Source organism: Copadichromis virginalis, linkage group LG17 (assembly GCF_057382275.1).
Source record: "Copadichromis virginalis isolate Kocher_CV1m ecotype Utaka linkage group LG17, C_Virginalis_male_GT1.1, whole genome shotgun sequence".
In the NCBI taxonomy this organism is placed as follows: Eukaryota; Metazoa; Chordata; class Actinopteri; order Cichliformes; family Cichlidae; genus Copadichromis; species Copadichromis virginalis.
Window position 1 is genome coordinate 18858997 of NC_140634.1, and position 22272 is coordinate 18881268.

At 43.5% G+C, this 22272-nt stretch overlaps 1 protein-coding gene across 1 annotated transcript; it reads left to right on the forward strand.

The window, feature by feature from the left end:
- Positions 1-12740: 12740 nt before the first annotated feature.
- LOC146689295 (tetraspanin-8-like) lies at positions 12741-20667 on the forward strand. The gene is made up of 8 exons (XM_085436031.1): positions 12741-12893; positions 12989-13093; positions 14492-14566; positions 18288-18383; positions 18613-18717; positions 18860-18907; positions 19155-19238; positions 20376-20667. Exons 1-8 carry the CDS (start codon positions 12741-12743, stop codon positions 20538-20540), a joined length of 831 nt encoding a protein of 276 aa, XP_085292157.1. The 3' UTR covers positions 20541-20667.
- Positions 20668-22272: the final 1605 nt, after the last annotated feature.

The window sequence follows — 22272 nt, forward strand, 5'->3', positions numbered from 1 at the left end:
AAGACTATATGCTAATCGGAGGTCATGGGCTAGTAAGTGTCAGAATCACAATGCAGGATGAAACATAATTATTGATGAAATCAATAATTATAAGAGGTCATTGCAGACATATCCTATATATAAAGATAACAAGATCAAAATTCCAACCACTGTTTTCTCTGTTGGGACTATAATTCACAATTTAACCTGACAGGTTCTAAATGATTCCTAAATTCTTTCCTGCCGTGAAATATTGGTGCACTAATAAGTTTGTTTTTTATGAAAACATATTTTTCCTATTGCTAGCTGAGCATCAGATTGATTAAGGACAAACAGTCTTTCACATTGGGTTTGAGGGTTCAGGTTCAATATTAAAACCTGGATTTTAACTCTACATAGACATCCTGGAGACTCTGCTGCTGATGTCTGGAAACACAAACACAGAATAAATCCCCATTGTTCTTGTGTATATTCCTGTTGTTGGGCACTGAGATGATGCTCTGTCAGTGTCATGTTTATGAGGCTGAGGCCCTGAACATCATCACATTTGATATTTGAATTCTAAATCATGTTCACGGTTGTGTATGAGCTTCAAGACAAATGGGCGGAGTCAAGTGCTGACACAACAGTAGACACAGCTCCTCCTTCCCTTGAGTGATCTGTCTCCTGAAATATCAGGTCAGATATATAATTACTGAAAAAGAAATACAGGAATATTTTTTACTCCGAGTACAGCTTCAAGTAAGTTAAACTTCTGGGATATTGATGTGGTCAGTTAGATAGCAGAGGAGCTTGTTAATCAGTTTCAGCTACTTTGGTGTTTATGAAATTAACAAGTGCATTAGAGGAGCAACAATGAGTCAATCCCCAAAACAGGTGGAGGCAACATGACATTTTTCCCTCCTCATCTTTTCTGACTGTTTTTCCAATAGTTTGACATTTGGGCTGGGTTATTTATATAGCACCAAATCACAACAACACTGGCCTCAAGCTGCTTTATATTGTGAGGTAAAGACCCAGTTGGCCCATTACTGGTAACATGAGGTTATATCTGGACCATACAGAAGTTGCACAGGTAGTCCACCTCTGCCAAGATACCACATCAATACATGGCACTGTTTAAGGTTTACTGTGTCTCCTGGCACAGCCTCAAGAGCATGGAAGAGAGTCCAGAAGATAGGAAGTTACACTGGAAGAGCTGGACGGGCCGTAGAAGGTCCTTAACCCATCAGCATGATTGGTATAACAGGATTAGCATTGTAGTAACAGGGCCCTGCAAAATCACCTCCAACAGGCCGCTTATGTCACTGTCTCTCACCAGAAAATCAGGAAAGGATGTCAGGAGGGTGACCTGAGGGCCTGATGTCCTCTAGTGGCCCCTGTGCTCACTGCCCAGCACCATGGAGATCGATTGGCATTTTTGACAGAAGACCAGAATAGAGCACCAGGTCTACCACTTGCGCCCTGTGCTTTTCAGAGGTGAGAGAATGTTCACCATGAGCACATGACTGGTCTGGAGAAGCTTTGGAGAATGTTATGCTGCCTGTTACATCGTTCATGACCAGTTTGGTCTTGGGTCAGTCTGGAGAGGCATATCCACTCAGGGACAAGCAGACCCCTCCAGGCTAGGCACTGGCACCAACACTACCATTAGGTGATGAAACCCTTGGACCCATTGTGATGCCGAATGGTTGTCTTTCTTTGAAACCATGTGTTCTTTTTGGACAATAAGGTTTTCTATTTGACATTATTGTTGATTCGTGAGTTTTGACGTTAACTAAGGCAGGTGAGGACTGCAGTTTTTTAGATGTGTTACTGCAAATGAAACGGTTCAGAGAAGCATATCTAACAGATGGTATTTTTCATCCTAGTGCATGACTCAGTTTCATCTCACTTTACAGCAGAAACAGGAACTTACTTTGTGTGTGAGGGTCCACCTCACTGCTGAAGACTGGAGGACTTTTTTAGTACCAGTCCCTCTTCTTAGATAGTCAGCTGGATTGCCTAGATTACACACAGAGTTATGGCGCCAGTTACACAGTGGTCAGTCGACACACCACATAAACGCACAGTAACAGTCCCCCGAGCAATTTCCCAGATATCACATGGCAGCTTTCCTGTCTGCAAGCAATGGATCAGCTTCTTAAAGAGATAGGAGTGCCTGCCTCTCTTTGTTTAAATAACAAACATAATAAGCCAAATAATCCTAAGCAGGATATTAACTGAAATAGGGATATATGAAACAATGAACTAAGAAACAAAGCAAGAACAAAATAGAACATCAAATAATAAATAAGAAATCAGAAGGCATCCTCAGTCCAAAACCCAAAACCCAGGACCATGATGTTTTTACTGCACTACAAACTTCTTATAGTACATTTAAAAAGAACACAGAAAACAAAATGAATTTCAAATATAATACTATTCCCTTAAAAGTAAATATTGCCTAGTGAGTTGAGCTGCCTTGCTGTGGGACAGAGTGTTTGTCAGGTGAGTGGAAACCCTGCATCAAAGCCTCCTCGTCAAAGTCTGGCTGTGTTGGAAAATTTGATCAAATTCAGATTAAAGTAAAGAGATTTCAGTTGAGTTCGTTTTTTCCAAGTTTAACATTTGTTACTCTCTTTCTCTCCTCTGTCTGTGGGGTCGACATGTCTCTAGCAACCTTCTCGTGGCTCATCTACATTTCTTTCCTTTATACCTGGAAGCAGATGGAGAATCATTCACCTGTATGCAATGTGATAATTACCTTAGCTACTATTTAGGCAGTGGCTGAAGCAAAAACTCAGGTGTGGGAGGAGTTCGGAGAGGCCATGGAAAAAGACTTTTGGACTGCCTCGAAGAGATTCTGGCAAACCGTCAGGCGTCTCAGGAGGGGAAAGCGGTGCTCTACCTGCACTGTGTATAGTGCTGGCGGAGCGCTGCTGACGTCGACTGAGAAAATTGGTTGACACGCCTCTGCAATGTTGCGTGGAGATCAGGGGCAGTACCTGTGGACTGGCAGACCGGGGTGGTGGTCCCCATCTTTAAGAAGGGGGACCGGAGGGTGTGTTCCAACTACAGGGGGATCACACTCCTCAGCCTCCCTGGGAAAGTCTATGCCAGGGTGCTGGAAAGGAGAGTTCGTCCGCTAGTCGAACCTCGGATACAGGAGGAACGATGCGGTTTTCGTCCTGGTCATGGAACACTGGACCAGCTCTTTATACTTGAGGGTGCATGGGAGTTTGCCCAACCAGTCTACATGTGTTTTGTGGACTTGGAGAAGGCATTCGACCGTGTCCCTCGGGGTGTCCTGTGGGAGGTGTTGCGGGAGTATGGGGTGTCTGGCCCATTGCTACGGGCCATTCGATCCCTATACAACCATTGCAAGTAAGTCGGGCTCGTTCCCGGTGGGTGATGGGCTCCGCCAGGGCTGCCCTTTGTCTCCGGTTCTGTTCATAATTTTTATGGACAGGATTTCTAGGCGCAGCCAAGGAGGGCTTTCGCTTTGGTGGCCTCAGAATCTCATCTCTGATTTTTGCGGATGATGTGGTTCTGTTGGCTTCATCGGGTGAGGGCCTCCAGCTCGCACTGGAACGGTTCGCAGCCGAGTGTGAAGTAGTGGGAATGAGGATCAGCACCTCCAAATCTGAGGCCATGGTTCTCAGCCGGAAAAGGGTGGAGTGCCCACTCCGGGTCGGGGATGAGTTCCTGCCCCAAGTGGAGGAGTTCAAGTATCTCGGGGTCTTGTTCGCGAGTGATGGGAGAAGGGAGCCGGAGATCGACAGACGGATTGGGGCTGCAGCTGCAGTAATGCAGACGCTGCACCGGTCCATCGTGGTGAAGAGGGAGCTGAGTGTAAAAGCGAAGCTCTCAATTTACCGGTCGATCTACGTCCCTACCCTCACCTATGGCCACGAGCTGTGGGTAGTGACCGAAAGAACGAGATCGCGGATACAAGCGGCAGAAATGAGCTTCCTCCGAAAGGTGGCTGGCCTCTCCCTTAGAGATAGGGTGAGAAGTTCGGCCATCCGGGAGGGGCTCAGAGTAGAGCAGCTGCTGCTCCACATCGAAAGGAGCCAGTTGAGGTGGTTCGGGCATCTGAGAAGGATGCCCCCTGGGCGCCTCCTGGGTGAGGTGTTCCAGGCATGTCCCACCGGGAGGAGGCCCCGGGGCAGACCCAGGACACGCTGGAGAGATTATATCTCTCGGCTGGCCTGGGAATGCCTTGGTGTTCCCCCGGATAAGCTGGAGGAGGTGGCTGGGGAGAAGGAGGTCTGGGCCTCTTTGCTTAGGCTGCTGCCCCCGTGACCCGGCCTCGGATAAAGCGGATGAAGATGGATGGATGGATGGATGGATGGATGGATGGACTATTTAGGCTGAAGGTTGGCCTTAGTTGCTGCCAGATCATTGTACCTCCTGTGGTGGAGGAGTTTAGCACTCATGTGCTGCTTTTTTGCTTTGAACTGACTTGATGCTCTTTTGTGCAGATGGTCCATTATTTTCAGTAACCCAGGAAGAAAATAGGAAACCTGTTTGCTGGGGTGCTCTCTCCTGGACAAACTGACATGCAATAATCAAGGTGTAGAAAAGGGTCAAGGCTGAAAAACTCAGGTGAAGTCATGGATCAGTCAGACAGCCATAACAGCCATCTGGATGCTGTAAACATCTCTACAGAGAACTAAAGCAGCCAGAGTGAAAGACAAATGATTCCAAAGTCCTCATGTTGATTTTCTATGTATTTGTGCAGATCCTTTTGTCCACTCCATCATCAGCACAGGCAAGATAAAACTAGATTTTTTTACTTTCTGTGGTCATCATTTACAAAACGATAACTGACAGCAGACGAAGCAGGAATTCTAATTTTACATGTATTATTAGAAAACCACATTTCTGGACATAAAACAATAAAAAAAAGTAAACAGATGAATCAATAAAAGAGATGAATCAATATCACTTCCTATTGCAAAATGGGAAGCGGATTTATCAGTTAACTTAGCCCTAAACTTCTGGTCTCAGATTTGCTTAAAAACCTTTCATCTAATTAGAAATCCCAGTCTTCAATTAATTCAATACAAAATATTACATAGAGTGCACTATACAGGTCATCGGATGTTCAAGATGGGCTTTACGTCTACCAACAACTGTTCACACTGCCAAACCAATTCACCGGACAATTATATCCACGCTCTTTGGTTCTGTCCACCAGTTCAGAAGTTTTGGCGCGAGATATGTGAAGACTTATCAAAGTGTCTGAAATGTAACATTCCAACTTCCCCCTTAGTGTGTTTGTTGGGCAGCTTAGATAATGTCACTTCAGAAAAGAATATCGCCCATATGGTTTTCACTGCCCTATGCATAGCCAAGTAAACAGTCCTCATGAACTGGAAAAATAAAAATAATCTTAATTCTAACCAATATAGAAATTATCTATTAGATTACATTAGTCTTGATACAGTCTCTGCCACCACATCAGATCAATTGCTCTGGGCTCCTTTGATCAGCTCCATCACCTAGTGGGGGTGGGGGGTCATAGTTTGGTCCCGCCTTCACTGTTGTGATTGGTGTGGGGGTAGGGACAGGCTTAGGGCGTCGGGGGGTTCCCCGGAGGCATTTTCCTTGGGGGTCTCAACCCGGGGTAGCGGTCATGTCCGGTTAGGGGCTCTGTTGGCTCTCAGGTGACTGTTTCCTCGCGGCTGCGTGCAGCGGGACTAGGGGAGGGTCTGTGCTGACGGACGTGGGTTACTGACCTGGTAGCCTGGCTGCCCCTGGGTGGGTCCGGGATGGGCGTGAGGTTCTGGGGGCGCTCCGTCTCTGGGCTGGGGCCCAAGCCGGGCCTCGGGGGCTTGGGTCCTGGTTGGTGTGTTGCCGGGGTTGTGGGCGGGTGGGTGCATGGGGGCCCAGCCCTGGAGCGGGGTGCCGCCGGTGCATCGAGCCACCTGGGGGGCTCTTCAACTGGTGGGGAAGATTGTCACATCTTGCAGGAGCTTTCCTCTCCTCAGGGGCTCTCTCTACAGGAGGGGGAGATACAAGAGAGGTGGAGGAAGATCTCAGCCTGGGTGTTTATTGTCTTATGTAGTCTGGAAGAAGAGTGGATGGTGGGGTGGGTGCAGTTTTCTCTCTGGTGGGGTTGGGTGGACTGTCCTGGGCTCTGTGGGGCCGGGAGGCGCTGCCTTTCTGGGCCCCGGTCTGGATGGGCCTGGGCCCCCTTTCCCTGGTGGGTCGCGGAGTATGGGGGTGCCTACTGGGGTCAGCGGGGGAGCTACAATGAGCGGGTGGAGGGAGGTTTGGAGTCTTCTCTCACCCCCATTCTCTGCGACCTGCTGGAGCGGGGGGGCTAGGAGGAGGAGTTGGCCGTCCGACTGCGGTCTGGAGTGTGGGGCCTCCCTGCTGCTGCGGAGTCGGGGCGGTCTGCCTCCCCCCACCGCAGGGAAAAGGGTAACACCACCTGGGTCTGGGTGCAGTTCCCCCCCTCCAGGGGCAAGGGTACCTAGACCCGGGGCTTAGAGTACGCTTGGGGAGTGTGATCGTGTGTACAGCGTCTCTTTATGTCTGTCTCCACGTTGGTTGAGTGTGGAGTAAGTGCATATGAGAGCATGAGGGTGGGAATGGATGTTTGTATATGTGTGTGCCTGTATTTCTGTGTCTATATGTCAGGTTGGGTGTCAGGCGCCACCTCTCTGGGGACATCTCAGGCCCTCCAAGGTATGGAGGCCTATCTCCCCCTACCACCACTTCCCTTGCCAGTGGCGGACTCCCTCAGACATCGGTGCGTTGGTGGTTCTTTGTGTCCGGGGATGGGCGTCCGGGTACACACCGGCTCACTCCTTGGCGGCCGCTTATCGGGGCCTGGAGCCTGGGGCTTGCTCGGGCCACTTCGGAGGTGGGGTGCCCCCGGCCTCTCGGCCTGGGGCTCGGTCACTCAGGCACGGCTGGCTGCCGACGGAGCTCACGGGCGCGTCACTGCAACTCCCCCTGGCTTCTGCTCCACGGCTGCTGAGTGAGCCCCCATCTGGGACTCTCCTCAGCTCTTTCCGGGACAGTGGCGCGGCTGCCCCTCTGTTGGTCTTCCTTGGTCTCTTGTGTTCTGGGGGCCTCTGGATGTCTGGAGTTTTGATCTCCTCCATACCTGCTTCATGCCCTGGAGGACGGGGCTGTGGCCCCCCCACACCCTCTAGCAGATCATTACATGAAGGAACCTTTTAAAAAACAAAAAACAAACGCGTCCATGCTCACAGGTGTACACATGGGTGATCACACCCACAAACTACACCCTTTTTGGCTCCTACCTCAAAGCACACTGTGTTCTGTTGATCTTATGTGCTGCACAATAATGTTTAATATTTAGTATTCACTGTCATATTCCCATATATCATTGTGATGTTGTTTATTCTATTACTCTTGTTCTCTTCTGTTTGTTTTCTTTTTTCTTTCTCAGCAGGTGACCCAGGTGATTGATATATGCATTTTTTTTCTTATTTTTTTTCTTTTTCTGCTCATTCTGTTGGTTTTTGGTTTTTGCCCTTCTCCCCCGTCCCTCTTCTCAGCTGTTTCTCTTTCCCTCTTTCTTTCTCCCCTTCTTTTCCCCAGTCAAGTCTGTCCCATATTCAGTAAGTGAAAATAAAATAAACAATAAAAGGTGAATCAAATGGACCATTATGGCAAGGCTGGGATGGTCAATTTGGTAAAGTAAATCCGTTGGGCATCTTTCTTTGCCTTTAGACAACAATTCTGATGGCAAAAGAGCCAAACGGGACAGGCAAAAAAAAAAAAAAAAAAAAAAAAAGTAAAGTACATTTAAAAAAAACATTTTCGAAAATCAAATTTATGCTCATGCACCAAATTTTAAGAAAACTCAGTATTTCAGAAACCACAATCACAAAAACCCTGTTCAAAAAAACGAATGTTAAGAAAACACAATGAATTTTGTTCTTGTTTTTGTTCGACCGTGCTGATGTCTCTTTATTAATATTTAATAGTGTCACGGTCCTGGGTCGGTGACCCAGTGTTTTGTTTGTTATTATTGTTGTTCTATGGTTTCTTTGCTGTAAATGACTTGTGTTCTGATTTGATGTTTTGATTTTTATCATTGTTATCACTATTAGTGTTTAGGTTTCTTTCTCTGTCGTTCTAGCACTCTAGTTCTTTGTTTGGTGATTTCTAGTTCGTAGGTTTTGTCCATGTGTCCCTTTTAGTTTAGTATCAAGTCTGCTCCAGGGGTAAGGGTACCTAGACCCGGTTTGTAGAGTACGCTTGGGGAGTGTGATCGTGTGTACAGCGTCTCTTTATGTCTGTCTCCACGTTGGTTGAGTGTGGAGTGAGTGCATATGAGAGCATGAGGGTGGGAATGGATGTTTGTATATGTGTGTGCCTGTATTTCTGTGTCTATATGTCAGGTTGGGTGTCAGGCGCCACCTCTCTGGGGACATCTCAGGCCCTCCAAGGTTTGGAGGCCTATCTCCCCCTACCACCACTTCCCCTGCCAGTGGCGGACTCCCTCAGGTGTCGGTGCGTTGGTGGTTCTTTGTGTCCGGGGGTGGGCGTCCAGGTACACACCGGCTCACTCCTTGGCGGCCGCTTATCGGGGCCTGGAGCCTGGGGCTCGCTTGGGCCACTTCGGAGGTGGGGTGCCCCCGGCCTCTCGGCCTGGGGCTCGGTCACTCAGGCACGGCTGGCTGCCGGCGGAGCTCACGGGCGCGTCACTGCAACTCCCCCTGGCTTCTGCTCCACGGCTGCTGAGTGAGCCCTCATCTGGGACTCTCCTCAGCTCTTTCTGGGACAGTGGCACGGCTGCCCCTCTGTTGGTCTTCCTTGGTCTCTTGTGTTCTGGGGGCCTCTGGATGTCTGGAGTTTTGATCTCCTCCATACCTGCTTCATGCCCTGGAGGACGGGGCTGTGGCCCCCCCACACCCTCTAGCAGATCATTACATGAAGGAACCTTTTAAAAAAACAAGCGCGTCCATGCTCACAGGTGTACACACGGGTGATCACACCCACAAACTACACCCTTTTTGGCTCCTACCTCAAAGCACACTGTTCTGTTGATCTTATGTGCTGCACAATAATGTTTAATATTTAGTATTTACTGTCATATTCCCATATATCATTGTGATGTTGTTTATTCTATTACTCTTGTTCTCTTCTGCTTGTTTTCTTTTTTCTTTCTCAGCAGGTGATCCAGGTGATTGATATATGCATTTTTTTTTCTTTTTTTTTTTTCTGCTCATTCTGTTGGTTTTTGTTTTTTGCCCTTCTCCCCCGTCCCTCTTCTCAGCTGTTTCTCTTTCCCTCTTTCTTTCTCCCTTTCTTTCCCCCAGTCAAGTCTGTCCCGTATTCAGTAAGTGAAAATAAAATAAACAATAAAAGGTGAATCAAATGGACCATTACGGCAAGGCTGGGATGGTCAATCTGGTAAAGTAAATCCGTTGGGCATCTTTCTTTGCCTTTAGACAACAATTCTGATGGCAAAAGAGCCAAACGGGACAGGCAAAAAAAAAAAAAATAGTATCAAGTCTGCGTCTTTGTAAATTATCTCTTGTTTCCTGTTTTATTTTGATAGTCCCAGTCCTATGTGCAGTGAGTCTAGTTTTACTTGTCCTTGTTTCGTCAGCTCTAATTTCTTCCTCCTGTCTCCAATTCCCTTTGTCATGTTGTTAACATTAGTCCCCCGCTGTGTCTCTCCTGGTGTTTACTTGTGTGTTTTCGTTCTAGCTTCCCAGATTGGGTTTCTGTTTGGTTTGCCATGGTCAGCAATAAAGCTACTTTTGAGTTCACATTTTGCCTCTATTAGTCCTGCGTTTGGGTCCAATCCTGTCTGCCTGCACAGCACATCATGACAAATAATTCATTAGCTTTCTAATCTACAGGAAGCTTCTACAGGAAGCCCTGCCCTTCTCTCTTGCTTTCCAAGATTCATTTGCACTATCACTTTTTCCAACCACCGCTGGATGCAGAATCACAGTACGTGTTGATGCATTTATGCTTCATCATACAGCAGCATGAGTCAGGTCAGCCCTTCTCTCAGACATTTCTTCTTCGGCTTCAACGTCTTCTTTTTGGTGAGTAACTGGATTTTAAAAGGGGGAAATGGTTCTGTTTTCTTTCTAAGAAGATGAAAGGTATGAGAGAGAACAGTAAAGACACACAATGAGTCGGGATTTTTGAGTTATTGACATTCACATCTCTACAGAGCTAGTAAATAAATCAATACAAACAATCTGAACATGTAAATTTTATGACAGTCTGAAGCTAGAACATGATCTGTTCAGAGGCACAGGGATATAATTTCACGTTCTACAGTCACATTAAGCTGCTATTTGTTTTAAAGGGGAGTTTCAGATATTCTGTTCTACTTCAGACAGCCTGGTGTTCTACTGATCAAAACATTTGAATGATTTTATCGTTTCCTCTGCAAATGAAAATGCAAAGGGGCTGAGAGGTAAGCTCCATCAAAATCTTAAAAACAATGATGGCTAGAGTTTGCAGCAAAGCACACGATAGCTGAAGAGTCCAGAAAAACACAAAGCAATCAGAAAAAAGGTACAAAAACTTTAAGAAGATCAGGACATGCAGGGAAGACAAATAGCTTTGGTTTAGCTTGTTTGTTGGCTAGTTAGATTTTTAAACCATGTGTTAGAAACTAACAGAATGATCACCCAGGAAAGAAAAGGCAGTAATCAAAGTTGGTGGTGAGCAAGGCTGGACTGGGACAAAAAATCGGCCCGGGCATTTTGACTAGAGACCGGCCCACCAGGATAAAGATTGAAAATGTGACGTCATTCAGGGGTAAAACCGCAAAGGATTCTGGGAACTTGTGGCAAGAGGTACTAGCGCACGCAGGCTTTCAATTGAACTCAGTTACACAGCGATAAAAAGAAACACAAAAATGGCAAGAAGCTGTTGTATTATTAACTGCAATAGCCGGTCACATGACAGCCACGGGAAGCCGATCGTTTTTTTTTTTTATCGGATTACGTCGTTGAAGAGAAATTTTTTAAGCCATGTTTCCGAAGTAAGAGCCGACGGATGGTCTGGATATACCAAATATAACGTCCCAGAACACTCCAGCTCACAGGTTAGTCTGCTCCAAGCATTCCCACAAAGGTCAGAGTTTTGTAGTAGTTAATACGTCATTTTCTTAACATAATTGGTGATATAGGTTACAAGCAAGTCTGGCGCTGAACAGAAATTGTTGCACTATGCTCCTTTGTTTATTGTGCATAAATAGTGAATTGTCCTGACACAATATTGCGTTTCGCTTCTGTTATTACCATGGTACATTGACAAAAACATATGCTTTTATTCACAGGATAAAACAGTTGTTTTGTATCACTAATTGTCCAGTGCGATTACAGCATACAATATTATTGTCACTGCTACATTTCTGTAATGAACCAGAAATTATTTCCACTACTAATTAATTACCGTTGAGCTCAAAGGTTATATTAATAAACGGTTAACGAATGTGTATTTATGACGACGATTTGTGAGACTGGTAAACTTACCTTTGTTCGTACGATGGTCTTTCGTTCTACACGGTGCATTTCAAGATCCTGTACCCATCCGTCGGTAAACTGTACCTGGGCTTGTTGCAGTGACCTGAAGTTACTAAACTTCACGAGTGTATGCACTCACTCCAAGAACCGTATAATTATAAATATGAGCGTGGTGAAAGTTGGGCAGCACGCTAACGTCCTTTGTCCACTCTGTGTGCTCGTACGGGTCTAACCCTTTCACTCCTTTGATTTTTTCCTCGTATCTTTTCTTTGTCTTTTCGTCGAGTCTGTCTTTGTACGGACCGGCATTGAACGTTTGTGGTGCTGCAAATGCTTGCATTTGATGCGGTACTTGGATTGTTTTGCCACGAGTTCCCGGCATGCAATGCGCGAAAAATCACGTGATTGCTAAACAAGGGGGCGGGTGCATTCGGCCTCCTCGGCTGTAATTGGTCCAGCCCAGAGTCGATCATGACCAACTGGCCAATCCAACACCTTTCATTATATATACCCTTCCTAAAAAAAAATAAATAAAAAAAATCCATCGGCCCATAAAAACAAAAAATCGTCAGCGGCCCACCGGGCAAATGCCCGGTATGCCCAATGGCCAGTCCAGCTATGGTGGTGAGGCATTTGAGTTCCAACAGCGGCAACAGGTATTGCCGGTTTCAAGGGCACAAAGAGCAGATCTCACAGGGGTCAGTATTCATGGCCACAGACAGACCAGTTATCCAAAGCATAAAAACAGACTCCACAACAAGATGGAGGCCGTGAGCGGACCTGGGCCAACACAACGCGCCTTAAGCAGGAAGCCTGATAACTGCTCACTCAGCAGGTGAGTAGTCTTAGCCCTAACCCCCACAGCTGCTCAGCGTTCCAGCAGGAAGGTGGAGACATGGGGGAGCACACACAGAGTTGTTTTCATTTCTTAGTGGGGACATCTAATTGACATAATGCTTTCCCTAGCCGCTTACCCTAACCATCAAAAATGAATGCCTAACCCTACCCATAACCTAAATGTAACCCTGACACTTAAACCACATTTTGAGTCTTAAAAATACCTTCAAACTCGTCGCGACGGACATTTTGTCCCCATAAGGGACTGTCAGTCCCCACAAGTATAGTCACGTTCCAATTTTTGGTCCCCACAAAGATATGTAAACATGGTATACAGACAAAGGGAGAAAACAACTATAGAAAAACACACAGGAAAGGCGAGCCAGCACGAGAGACTCGAGGACCACGACTCCATAATAAGGTTCCATCTCAGACATAAACGTAAAAAATTAAATGGTGTTGGTTTACACTTGTACACAGCCCAGAAAACACAGGATTCCCCTTTTGTTGAAACTTCCTTGGATGATATGCTGCTCTGCTGTGTTTCAGCTCATAGTGGGACTCATTACAACTCCGGCTCTGCTGTTTAAATGTTATCATGACAATGTAAGTAGCACACACACACACACACACACACACACACACACACACAGCTGTTTGTTATGAAGCACTAATCAAGCATAAAACTATTCTTCATTCAGTTTGTTCAGACAACCCACCTTTACATCTTTGCCTCCGTTACCGTGGTGATCAGCATCTTGGGGGCTCACGGAGCCCACACGGCAAACCTGATGAGCCTAACTGTGGTGAGCAAAAACTCAATGGCTGCTGACTGACAAATATTAGTAATTTTTCAGGTAAACTGAAGCATGAAAGAGTTTTGTTCTCACTTCTGCCATCTGTTATTTTCTGTCACATGTACATTACTTGAACATCCCTGTTAACTTTTAGCTTACATGGAGTCTGTTTTTCCAGCTCTTGGAGCTGTATGATGTCACAGAGGGGATATCCCTAATAACACTTATAATAAAGCTGACTTAAAGGGAAGGCCTTAACCCCCATCCTAATCACTAGGGTTCATGCAGACCCGAGGTGTATATTTGTTGTAATATCTACCTCATTCCACTTTTTTACAACCTTGTCAAAAGCACCCAATGTCACCTATACAGTTTTAAAGATTTGAACTTTTTATTCACTTAATGTTTGCCATGAACCCCAAAGTAAAGTAATATAAAACATCTGGGGAGTAAGTAGGTTACATTTTGGCGCTATAGTGGAACCAAAGCTGGGTCGTTCCCTGATCTTGGGTCATCCCAAAGGTCTTTTCTTTGCTTCCAAGCCACAGACAGGAAGGTGGTGATAATTTGGTCCTTCTGTCACCAGCCAGCATAGCCTGAGGCAAGTTATTAATGTCAGCTAAGAAGAGAAATACGTATTGGAAATAATATAATCATAAATAATCAATAACAAATATACACCAATTATCATTTTCTCGACTGTTTCCATTTGCATTTTTCTTTTCTTTTTGTAAATTCTCCCATTGTTAACCAAACTAAAACTACCAGCATCCACCTTTTTTTTTGTTTAATGGAAATTTTGATTGATTTTGATAATAAAACACTGAAAACTGAAGAATTTCTGTCACTTGAATCCAGATTCATATTTTTAAAAAATGCTTCAGCATACTGCTTTTTAATGAGACTATTTAATCGGAAATAAGAGCAGCATGGAGATTTTGTAAAGTAGTGAAACAAATTCTACTTTTTACTTAATTAAAAAGTACAAAAGTTTTACCTTAAAATATATTTCATGTGAAGACAGTGAAAGTGCTCATTGTGCAGAACACATAATCACATTGGATCATATTTATTGATTCATGTATTTATTACTTATTGATATAAGTTACTTATTTACTGCTAAGTTTCTTTCTCTTTATCCAAAATAAAACAGCATGACATATTATTATAGTTCATGAAAGCTGTACTTTAGAAAAGAATTTGAGATAATGCACCCCACATCATTCTTATTTCTGAAAATCAGATGAACAGAGTTATCTTTCTCCCACGTCTCTCCTGCTCCTTAAAAGTCCCATGTTGATGTGGTTAGATACAAAATAGAAAACTACAACCAAAATAAAACAAAATGCAACAAAGGTATTTACATATAGAAGCTGAGGCAGCATCTCTTTGGTTCCTTCTCTGCAGTTCCTGCTGTGCACGTTCATTGGAAGTCTGCTGATGCTCAGAGCTGGAGCTATCACTGCTGCAGCCCGACCAAACGTAAGGACCCGGTTTCTTTTTACTGTGTTGGTTCTGTATTCAACATTCAGCAACGAAGCTTCTCCCTCAAACTCAGCATTCCCAACAAAACACAAACAGATCCCAGGTTCATGCAGGAACATCAGAAACATGGAGGTTTTTCATTGTGCTACATGGACCTTGTCAGAGTTGACATCCTGAAAGAAGAAATGCATTTTAACCACAACAGTAATTTACCAAAAAGTATGAAGAGTGCTAACAGCACACCACTTGGGTTCTGTTGGGTTATCTCAAAGTTAATTAGGAAAGTGTGTGGGGGGACCTGAGTTTGAGTACAAAGTGGAAGAAAAAGTTACAGGACCTATAAAGTTTATTTTTTAGAGGTATAGCAGATGTTTCCCTTTTTTCTCAAGAAAAATTAAACGCAAATAATTGTTTATCCTGTAAATTAATAGTATTAATGTTTCAGACAGGCACAGCTGATGACATTTGCTCTCTAGCTCCAACACTGAACGTTTTATTATTAGCCGGTAGCTTAATCCAATGTAGCAGATGGCTAATGTGGCTGTTGGGTAACTGCTAATGGCTAAACGGCAAATGTTACTGACAATGTTCCCTCTAATTTTTCATGTGTCTGAGCGAACACACAAACTCCCTGAGTGATCCCTTGAAGCACTGTGAGCAACAGCAGACGTGTGCACTGTGGTCACGCCAGCATCGAATCCATCCAAGTTACATGGTTTATTAAAATAATCAAATTACAGCGTTTACATTTATGTTAGACTACTTTTAATTAACTGCTTTAGCCCACTTACATTGAAAATTTAAAAAAAATCTTGTTCATGACCTGTGTAGTATGTTAACACTATTGGAAGTAAAAATAACTTAAACTCCAATTTTGAAAACACGTGTTTTCCACAGAAAAACAAAACAAAACAAAGTTGTACAACTTTGTTTTGTTTTGTTTTTATGAAGCTCTGACTTGTATTATGAGTCTGTGGTCTGGGAGAGAGTCCTGTAACTCTCTGTCTGCAAAATACATTATTTAAAGACCAATGTTGGGCAATTAATTATATAATTACTTCTTCAAAACAGTGAGTTTTGCAAAAAACAAAGTGTTTTGCAGCTATTTATTTAATGTCAAACTATTTACAGAACAATCAGGTGTTCTGTATCAAATTTGATGCCACACAAATTATTTGTGCCACTCCAAAACATAATTTCTCTCCACTATAAGATAAAGGAGAACAACAGAATAGAATAGAATAGAATAGAATAGAATAGAATAGAATAGAATAGAATAGAATAGAATAGAATTCAACTTTATTGTCATTGCACATGCACAGGTACAGGGCAACAAAATGCAGTTTGCATCCATCCAGAAGTGCTTTAGTGATATAGATATATTACAACATATATTAGCAATAATATAGATATGTGAGTATATTACAGAAATGGGTCTATTATGGTATGTTATAATGTACACGGTATGAAGTATGTTGTGAATATGCTATAACTATAAGTATGTACAGGCTGTAGTGAGTACAAGCTATGAACAGGATATAAATATGAAAAACTATACAGAATATGAAATAAATAACTTTACAGAATCTGAGATATACAGTTATACAGAAATGGGAACTGTGCAAGTTGTAAACAGTTGTAGGATTAAAGATTATCGAATGTACAGAATGATTATTTACACAGAGCTATACAGTAGTGCAGTTAAGATAAGTGAGATATGTGGATAATTTCTACAGAGGCTAAAGTGCTGGTGGTTGTGAGTGGTGGTTCAGTCCATGTTATTATTGTGTGTTTGAGGGTACAGTTGTCCATTGTGGGTGTGTGTATGTTCAGTCCATGAGTTTAACGTGGGTCAGATGTCAGGAGGCAGAGTTCAGGAGTCTGACAGCTGTGGGGAAGAAGCTGTTCCGGTACCTGGTGGTCTTAGTCCGGAGGCTCCTGTGGCGCCTCCCAGAGGGCAGGAGGGTGAAGAGTCCATGTGATGGGTGACTGGGGTCTTTGATGATTTTCCCAGCCCTTTTCAGACACCGCTTCCTGTAGATGTCTTTTATGGCAGGAAGTGGTGCTCTGGCAATGCGCTGGGCAGTTTTCACGACCCTCTGCAACGCCTTTCGGTCCGAGGCAGAGCAGTTCCCATACCAGACTGTTATACAGTTGGTCAGGATGCTCTGCAGCCTGATACCTGCAGGCCTGACAACAGGAGATGTAATCAGAAGGTTGGTGGTTCGATCCCAGGCTGCATCCTGGCTGCATGCCAAATATCCTTGGGCAAGATACTAACCCCATGTTTGCCTACTGGTGGTGGTCAGAGGGCCCGGTGGCGCCTGTGTCCGGCAGCCTCACCTCTGTCAGTGCGCCCCAGGGCAGCTGTGGCTACAATGTAGCTTGCCATCGCCAGTGTGTGAATGTGTGTGTGAATGGGTGAATGACTGAATGTAGTGTAAAGCGCTTTGGGGTCCTATGGACTAGAAAAGCGCTATACAAATGCAGGCCATTTACCAAATGCAGGCAGGCCATGTATCACTCCTGTAACACCTGTAACATTCAGCAGTCGCCTCATTGTTCTGACACACACAACAGAACTATTGACTACACTACACACTAACTACACAAGATTTGCGCTAAACATCACAAATCTCTCACATCTCAAAACACCGCCGTCACTCCTAAAACTTCCCCCTTCCTAAACATCTAAATGCCATGTTGCCATATCATTTTTTGATTAGTCGACATGGTACATTTTTCTACCAATAGGAAAAGCGAGGGGCGCAAGGGGGTGGTTTTGTTTTTGCTCACAGGCGGAGAGGGCTTTCGATCGCTTTCCTTATAAAACACTGTTTTTACCGTTTCTTCCCGCAGTAAATATAAACAACGAAAGTATTCAAGAAAAAAAACAAACATTGCATATATTTTTATCATAACTATGGTTTTACGTGGCCTATCAACACAATTTAAAAACTGGTATAAAGTCCACACTTTTTCCGTCAATTGTTCCGTCTGTCCTGCTCACATCTAAAATGGTTGTACACGTTGTCATTAACGTGGCTTCACTCCACATCAGCCACGCCGCTTTGCTAGCTAAAACACCGGTGTGGGAACATAAGGACGCTGTCATAGCCTGTCAACGTTGATTAGCTGCGTATGTGAATGCATTGGCTAGACTATGGGATAAGGTGGCATCATTCTAATCCCATACTGGAGCAGCCAGTCACTTACTGACTAACACTGAAAAACAGAATGAATTGTTAACGTATTTATTTTAATTTCAGTTCAGGATAGTTTTTTTTTTGTGCGCAACGCAGATTTTCTGTGCACAGAGACCGTGCCAGCAGTGCGCAATTGCGCATGCGCGCAGCTTAGAGGGAACATTGGTTACTGATAACTGTTGAGTGCTGTTGAGATGGGAGCTTTACTGACCTCTTAAAATTCATCATAAAGAGTTATTCGCTGTTATGAAAGTCAGCTTCAGCTGGTGGTGAGGTCAGGATGAACTGTCTGTCTGCGGCACTGATACTGATCCAAATGAGTATCCAGACCAATAGTAATTTTAGCATTGATTTATTTTCTTTGTCTACCCTAGTATTGATTGCTTTTGTTTCCACTAGTTTTGAGCAGACATGCACAATTTTAATTTGAGTAAAATGTCATCAAATGCAGGTTGTTTGATGTTTTATAGATTATTATGAACTAATAAACACACTCCTGTGTGATTTTTCAGTTGGGGCATGTGATGGAGGAAAGGTTTCGTTTGCTTTTGCCACTGGATCAGGCTTCAGGTGACATCAGGGATCAGGTTGAAAGACTACAGACATCAGTAAGCACCTATCACACTGTCAGGCAGTATAGCACAATACTTTGAGTCCAGGAGCAAAAGGAAAGCCAGAGCTTTAAGATTTCTGACTTCCACAAGATATGCTCTGTATTATTCAGTATTATTTTTGATGTGGCAGCAGTCACCAGCACCGAGTTCTGTGTGGTTTGTTCTGCACTGTGTGGTGTAAATAACACTGCAGCTTGTAGCTCTTCTTCCCGTCCATGTTTAGTTGCACTGCTGTGGTCTGTTTGGCTACAAAGACTGGGAGAACAGCATCCCTGATTCCTGCCTGTGCAAACAGGATGTAGAGGAATGTCAGACAGTCAGCTACACAGTGAGTAAAAGAAGCTGAGACACTAATAACTTGCAGAGTTATTGTATTAACTCAGTTTCATGTGAGGTGTTGACGCTTTCTGAAATGGTTCCAACTGAAAGACAAACAAAATGACTCCTGAGTTTGTTTCCTGTGTTTTTAGAACTTCCTGTTGAACCTTTTCTGGCAGAAGAAGTCTGTCTTCACACAGGTGAGAGCTGCTAAATGCTAAAATTAAAGTTATCACTTGATACACAGGTGTGAACATATAAAAAGTCTATACCTTCAACGTTCACATCAAGGCCAATGCTCTCTCTGACAATTTTAAAGAAGTTTTAACAGATATGTGATTATGAAATAATGGAGGTAAGTGTTATCTGTTTCCTGATCCCCTGAAAAAAATTCCTTTTCCTGTCACTGCAGTCAGAGTTTATATGTGTTTGTCTCTCTGTCTTCAGCCCTGCTTTCCCATCATCAGCAGCAGGGTTGTAAGAAATGCCAACATCACCCTGGGCGTGATCTTTGGTCTCTTTGTTCTAACAGTGAGTTATTCATTAAAGTAAAATGTGTTATGTCACCATAGCTCTGCTTTTTTAATGTTTTCTTGCCTTGTATTTAAATCTCCTCCAAAAACATAAAAAAGCATTTTGAAATGATTTATGTCCACATCTCTGACAGCCCAGGTAATGCTGAATGATGTGTGCTCTTAACAAATACTTAGAAATATTTACAGAGAATGTTTTTTTTTTTAAAAGAAAGAGCTGATTCAGAACTTTGGAAATACACCAACTTTTCAGCACTGGAATAGTAAACTTTTTCCTGCTATGATCCTTTAGCTTGGGTAAACTCATCTTCACCACAGAGTGTCATGGTTCAGCTGTGTGGCAGGCAGGAGAAGGACCCAAACGCAAACTCACGGAGACAAAACCTAAACTCAAAAACACAGCTTTAATGCTGGCATAAAGTGAAACACAAAAAACAGTACTAAACTTAAACTGGGGAGACTAAAGCACGAGGAGCCACAGGGAAAAATCACACAGCTATGAGGGAGACTACGACACTGACAAAGAGAAACACAGAGCTTAAATACACAGAGGGATAACGAGGGAATGAGACACAGAAGGGGAGCACAGCTGGGAGAAATCAGGACTGGACGAGACAGAGACGCAAAACTAGAAACACTCACATGAGGCATGGACCTTCAAAGTAAAACAGGAAGTATCACACAGAGACGCGAACTAGACACAGTGGAGACAGCAACTAAGAAACAGAGACAAACCATAAGGCAGAGGTCTAAGAACCAAAATACACAGAGGGAAATACTCAGCTTTGAACACAAGAGACTAGACTAGAGGGAGTAACAAAAGACCAACCATGAGAACATAATGCACAATGCAGGGTGACAAAACAAGAAACTCAAACATGCAAAGACACACCATAAACAGAACAGAGGGGGCACAGAGAGACATGAAGGGCAGGGGAGACTTAACATGGGTTGAAACACAAGGGGGAACTAATAAGCAAATGAACATAGGAGGCCTAATGAGCTAAACATACTATAAACATCAAAATGAACTAGAACTCAAAACACTGGGTCCTAAGACCCAGGATCGTGACACAGAGTGCATGAGTGACAAACATCATCGTGTCAGTCTTTATTAACTGTTGTTTGTGTGTAGCTCTTCGGCATGGTGCTGTCATCACTGCTGATCTATCAGATGTATAACACGAGCATCAGGTTGAACTGCCAGTGGATGGACCAGCCACCTGCCTACGAGCTGCTGGACGACACGCCAGAGAAGACGCCTTCAGCCTCAAACCCTCCTCACAACTTTCAGTTATAGAGCTGGTGTTAGTCTAAACCACCTATACTAAATCAATCAATTAATCTAATGGGACATGACCTGATAAAGACAGAGGGAATGGACACAGGCTACATATACACTGGGGATAGAAGGGTAATATATCATATATCAGTAATATCATATCTGTGGAATAAAATAAATAAATAAAAAAGGAACCTTCAGATGTTGTTTGGTGACAGAAAATATATATATATGATTAAATATCAGATAAGCAGATTCAATCTGTTTGTAATCTTTCCTCTGTGCTGAGCTTCGTATCTCCCGCCCCCTCACCGCTTTGAGGGCGAGCTGGAGTTAAGGGAGAGCTGTCATGGTTCTGAGTCTTTGACTCAGCATTTTGAGTTTTGTTCTGGACTTGGTATTTATTTCTTTGAAAGGTTAAAATAATTAATGTTCTAGTTTCTTAGTTTGTTATTTATAGTTCTTGATTTTTTGTTTTGTTGTGTTAGTTATCTCTTTATCCCCAGTCCCAGCGTCAGGTTCACATGACTTAGTTTCAGTGTGTGTGTTTGTCAGTTTCTCTGTTGAGTCCTCCCACACATTCCATTTCACAGGACAGCTCTGGTATTTAGTTCCAGGTTTCCCCTCTCTTTCCCATATTTTCTTACTATTAACAGTTCATTTGCTACAGCGAGACATAGTCTGATGAACTGCCAGCAACCACAAAAGCACTTTGTGTCAACTCGTGTTATTCCCAAGTATGGTGTATTAATAAAAGTGTTTAGGCTACTGTACATGAAAAAGTAGCCAATTAGTAAAACAGTTATTTTGAAAAAGGAGAGCAAAAGAATATAAAAATGACAAGAATACTTATCATTTCCTTTTCTCATTACTGGTCTGTTTTCCTCAAAGCTGCATATTGTGTAACAATGACCACAGACTCAGTGGATTTTTTTCTGCACTGTTTTTACACACTCAAAAAAAAAAAAACAGCCTATACGGCTGTTGATGTTTAAGGTCTGGGAAAGCTTTTATAAATTCTCTCTCTCTTCCAACGAAAGTAAAACTCCTGGAAGCAAAATGAGTCACAGCTGGATGTTTAAACTGCGTGCACGTGAGCCCAACAACGTCCATACAGCTTTTCTCTCCGGCTCAGCAGCAGAAATTTTCCACTGCTGCTCCTGGTGCCAAAACATTGCGTGTGTGTGTGTGTGTGTGTGTGTGTGTGTGTGTGTGTGTTATGCCTAATATATTTGCTTGTATTGATAAATAGTTTGTAGTGAACAGGATTTAAGATAAGAGTATAACATAAAGAAATAGAAATATTAAATATCTTTATGACTCTCTCTTATTGACCGGTCACGCAGTCACACCAGAATAATTTGCGCACCTATACGGTTCAATATACCAGCGCAATTCATCATGGTGCCTTTAAGGGCACCTCGTAAATTCAGGAATACTGCAGCCATATAACTTGAAAACAACCACACGTGTATCCAAAAACATTTTTAATAACAGTGTGGTGGTGTTTGCAGAAAACAAGTTTTAAATTTTTTCTTTGAATTTGTGCTCATGCTGCAGTGATTTCTAGGATGTAATCATTTCAAAATGTTGCAGTTGTAAAAATCCGTAAATGATCACTGTCAGCTTGTCTGCTGTGACAAACTGAACAAGAATATGAGGTTAATAATTAATGGCGGCTGATAACCGCTTGGTTGTTAGATCCTTTGAAGTGTGTAACTATGTCTGTATATTAGTGTGTACTTTGCAT

Excerpts from the sequence above, each read along its gene's own strand:
- LOC146689295 (XM_085436031.1), top strand. The coding sequence starts at position 12,741 with ATGGTGTTGGTTTACACTTGTACACAGCCCAGAAAACACAGGATTCCC. Across the intron at positions 12,894-12,988 it reads TTAAATGTTATCATGACAAT|TTTGTTCAGACAACCCACCT; the intron begins GTAAGTAGCACA and ends TTCTTCATTCAG. Across the intron at positions 13,094-14,491 it reads ACCTGATGAGCCTAACTGTG|TTCCTGCTGTGCACGTTCAT; the intron begins GTGAGCAAAAAC and ends CCTTCTCTGCAG.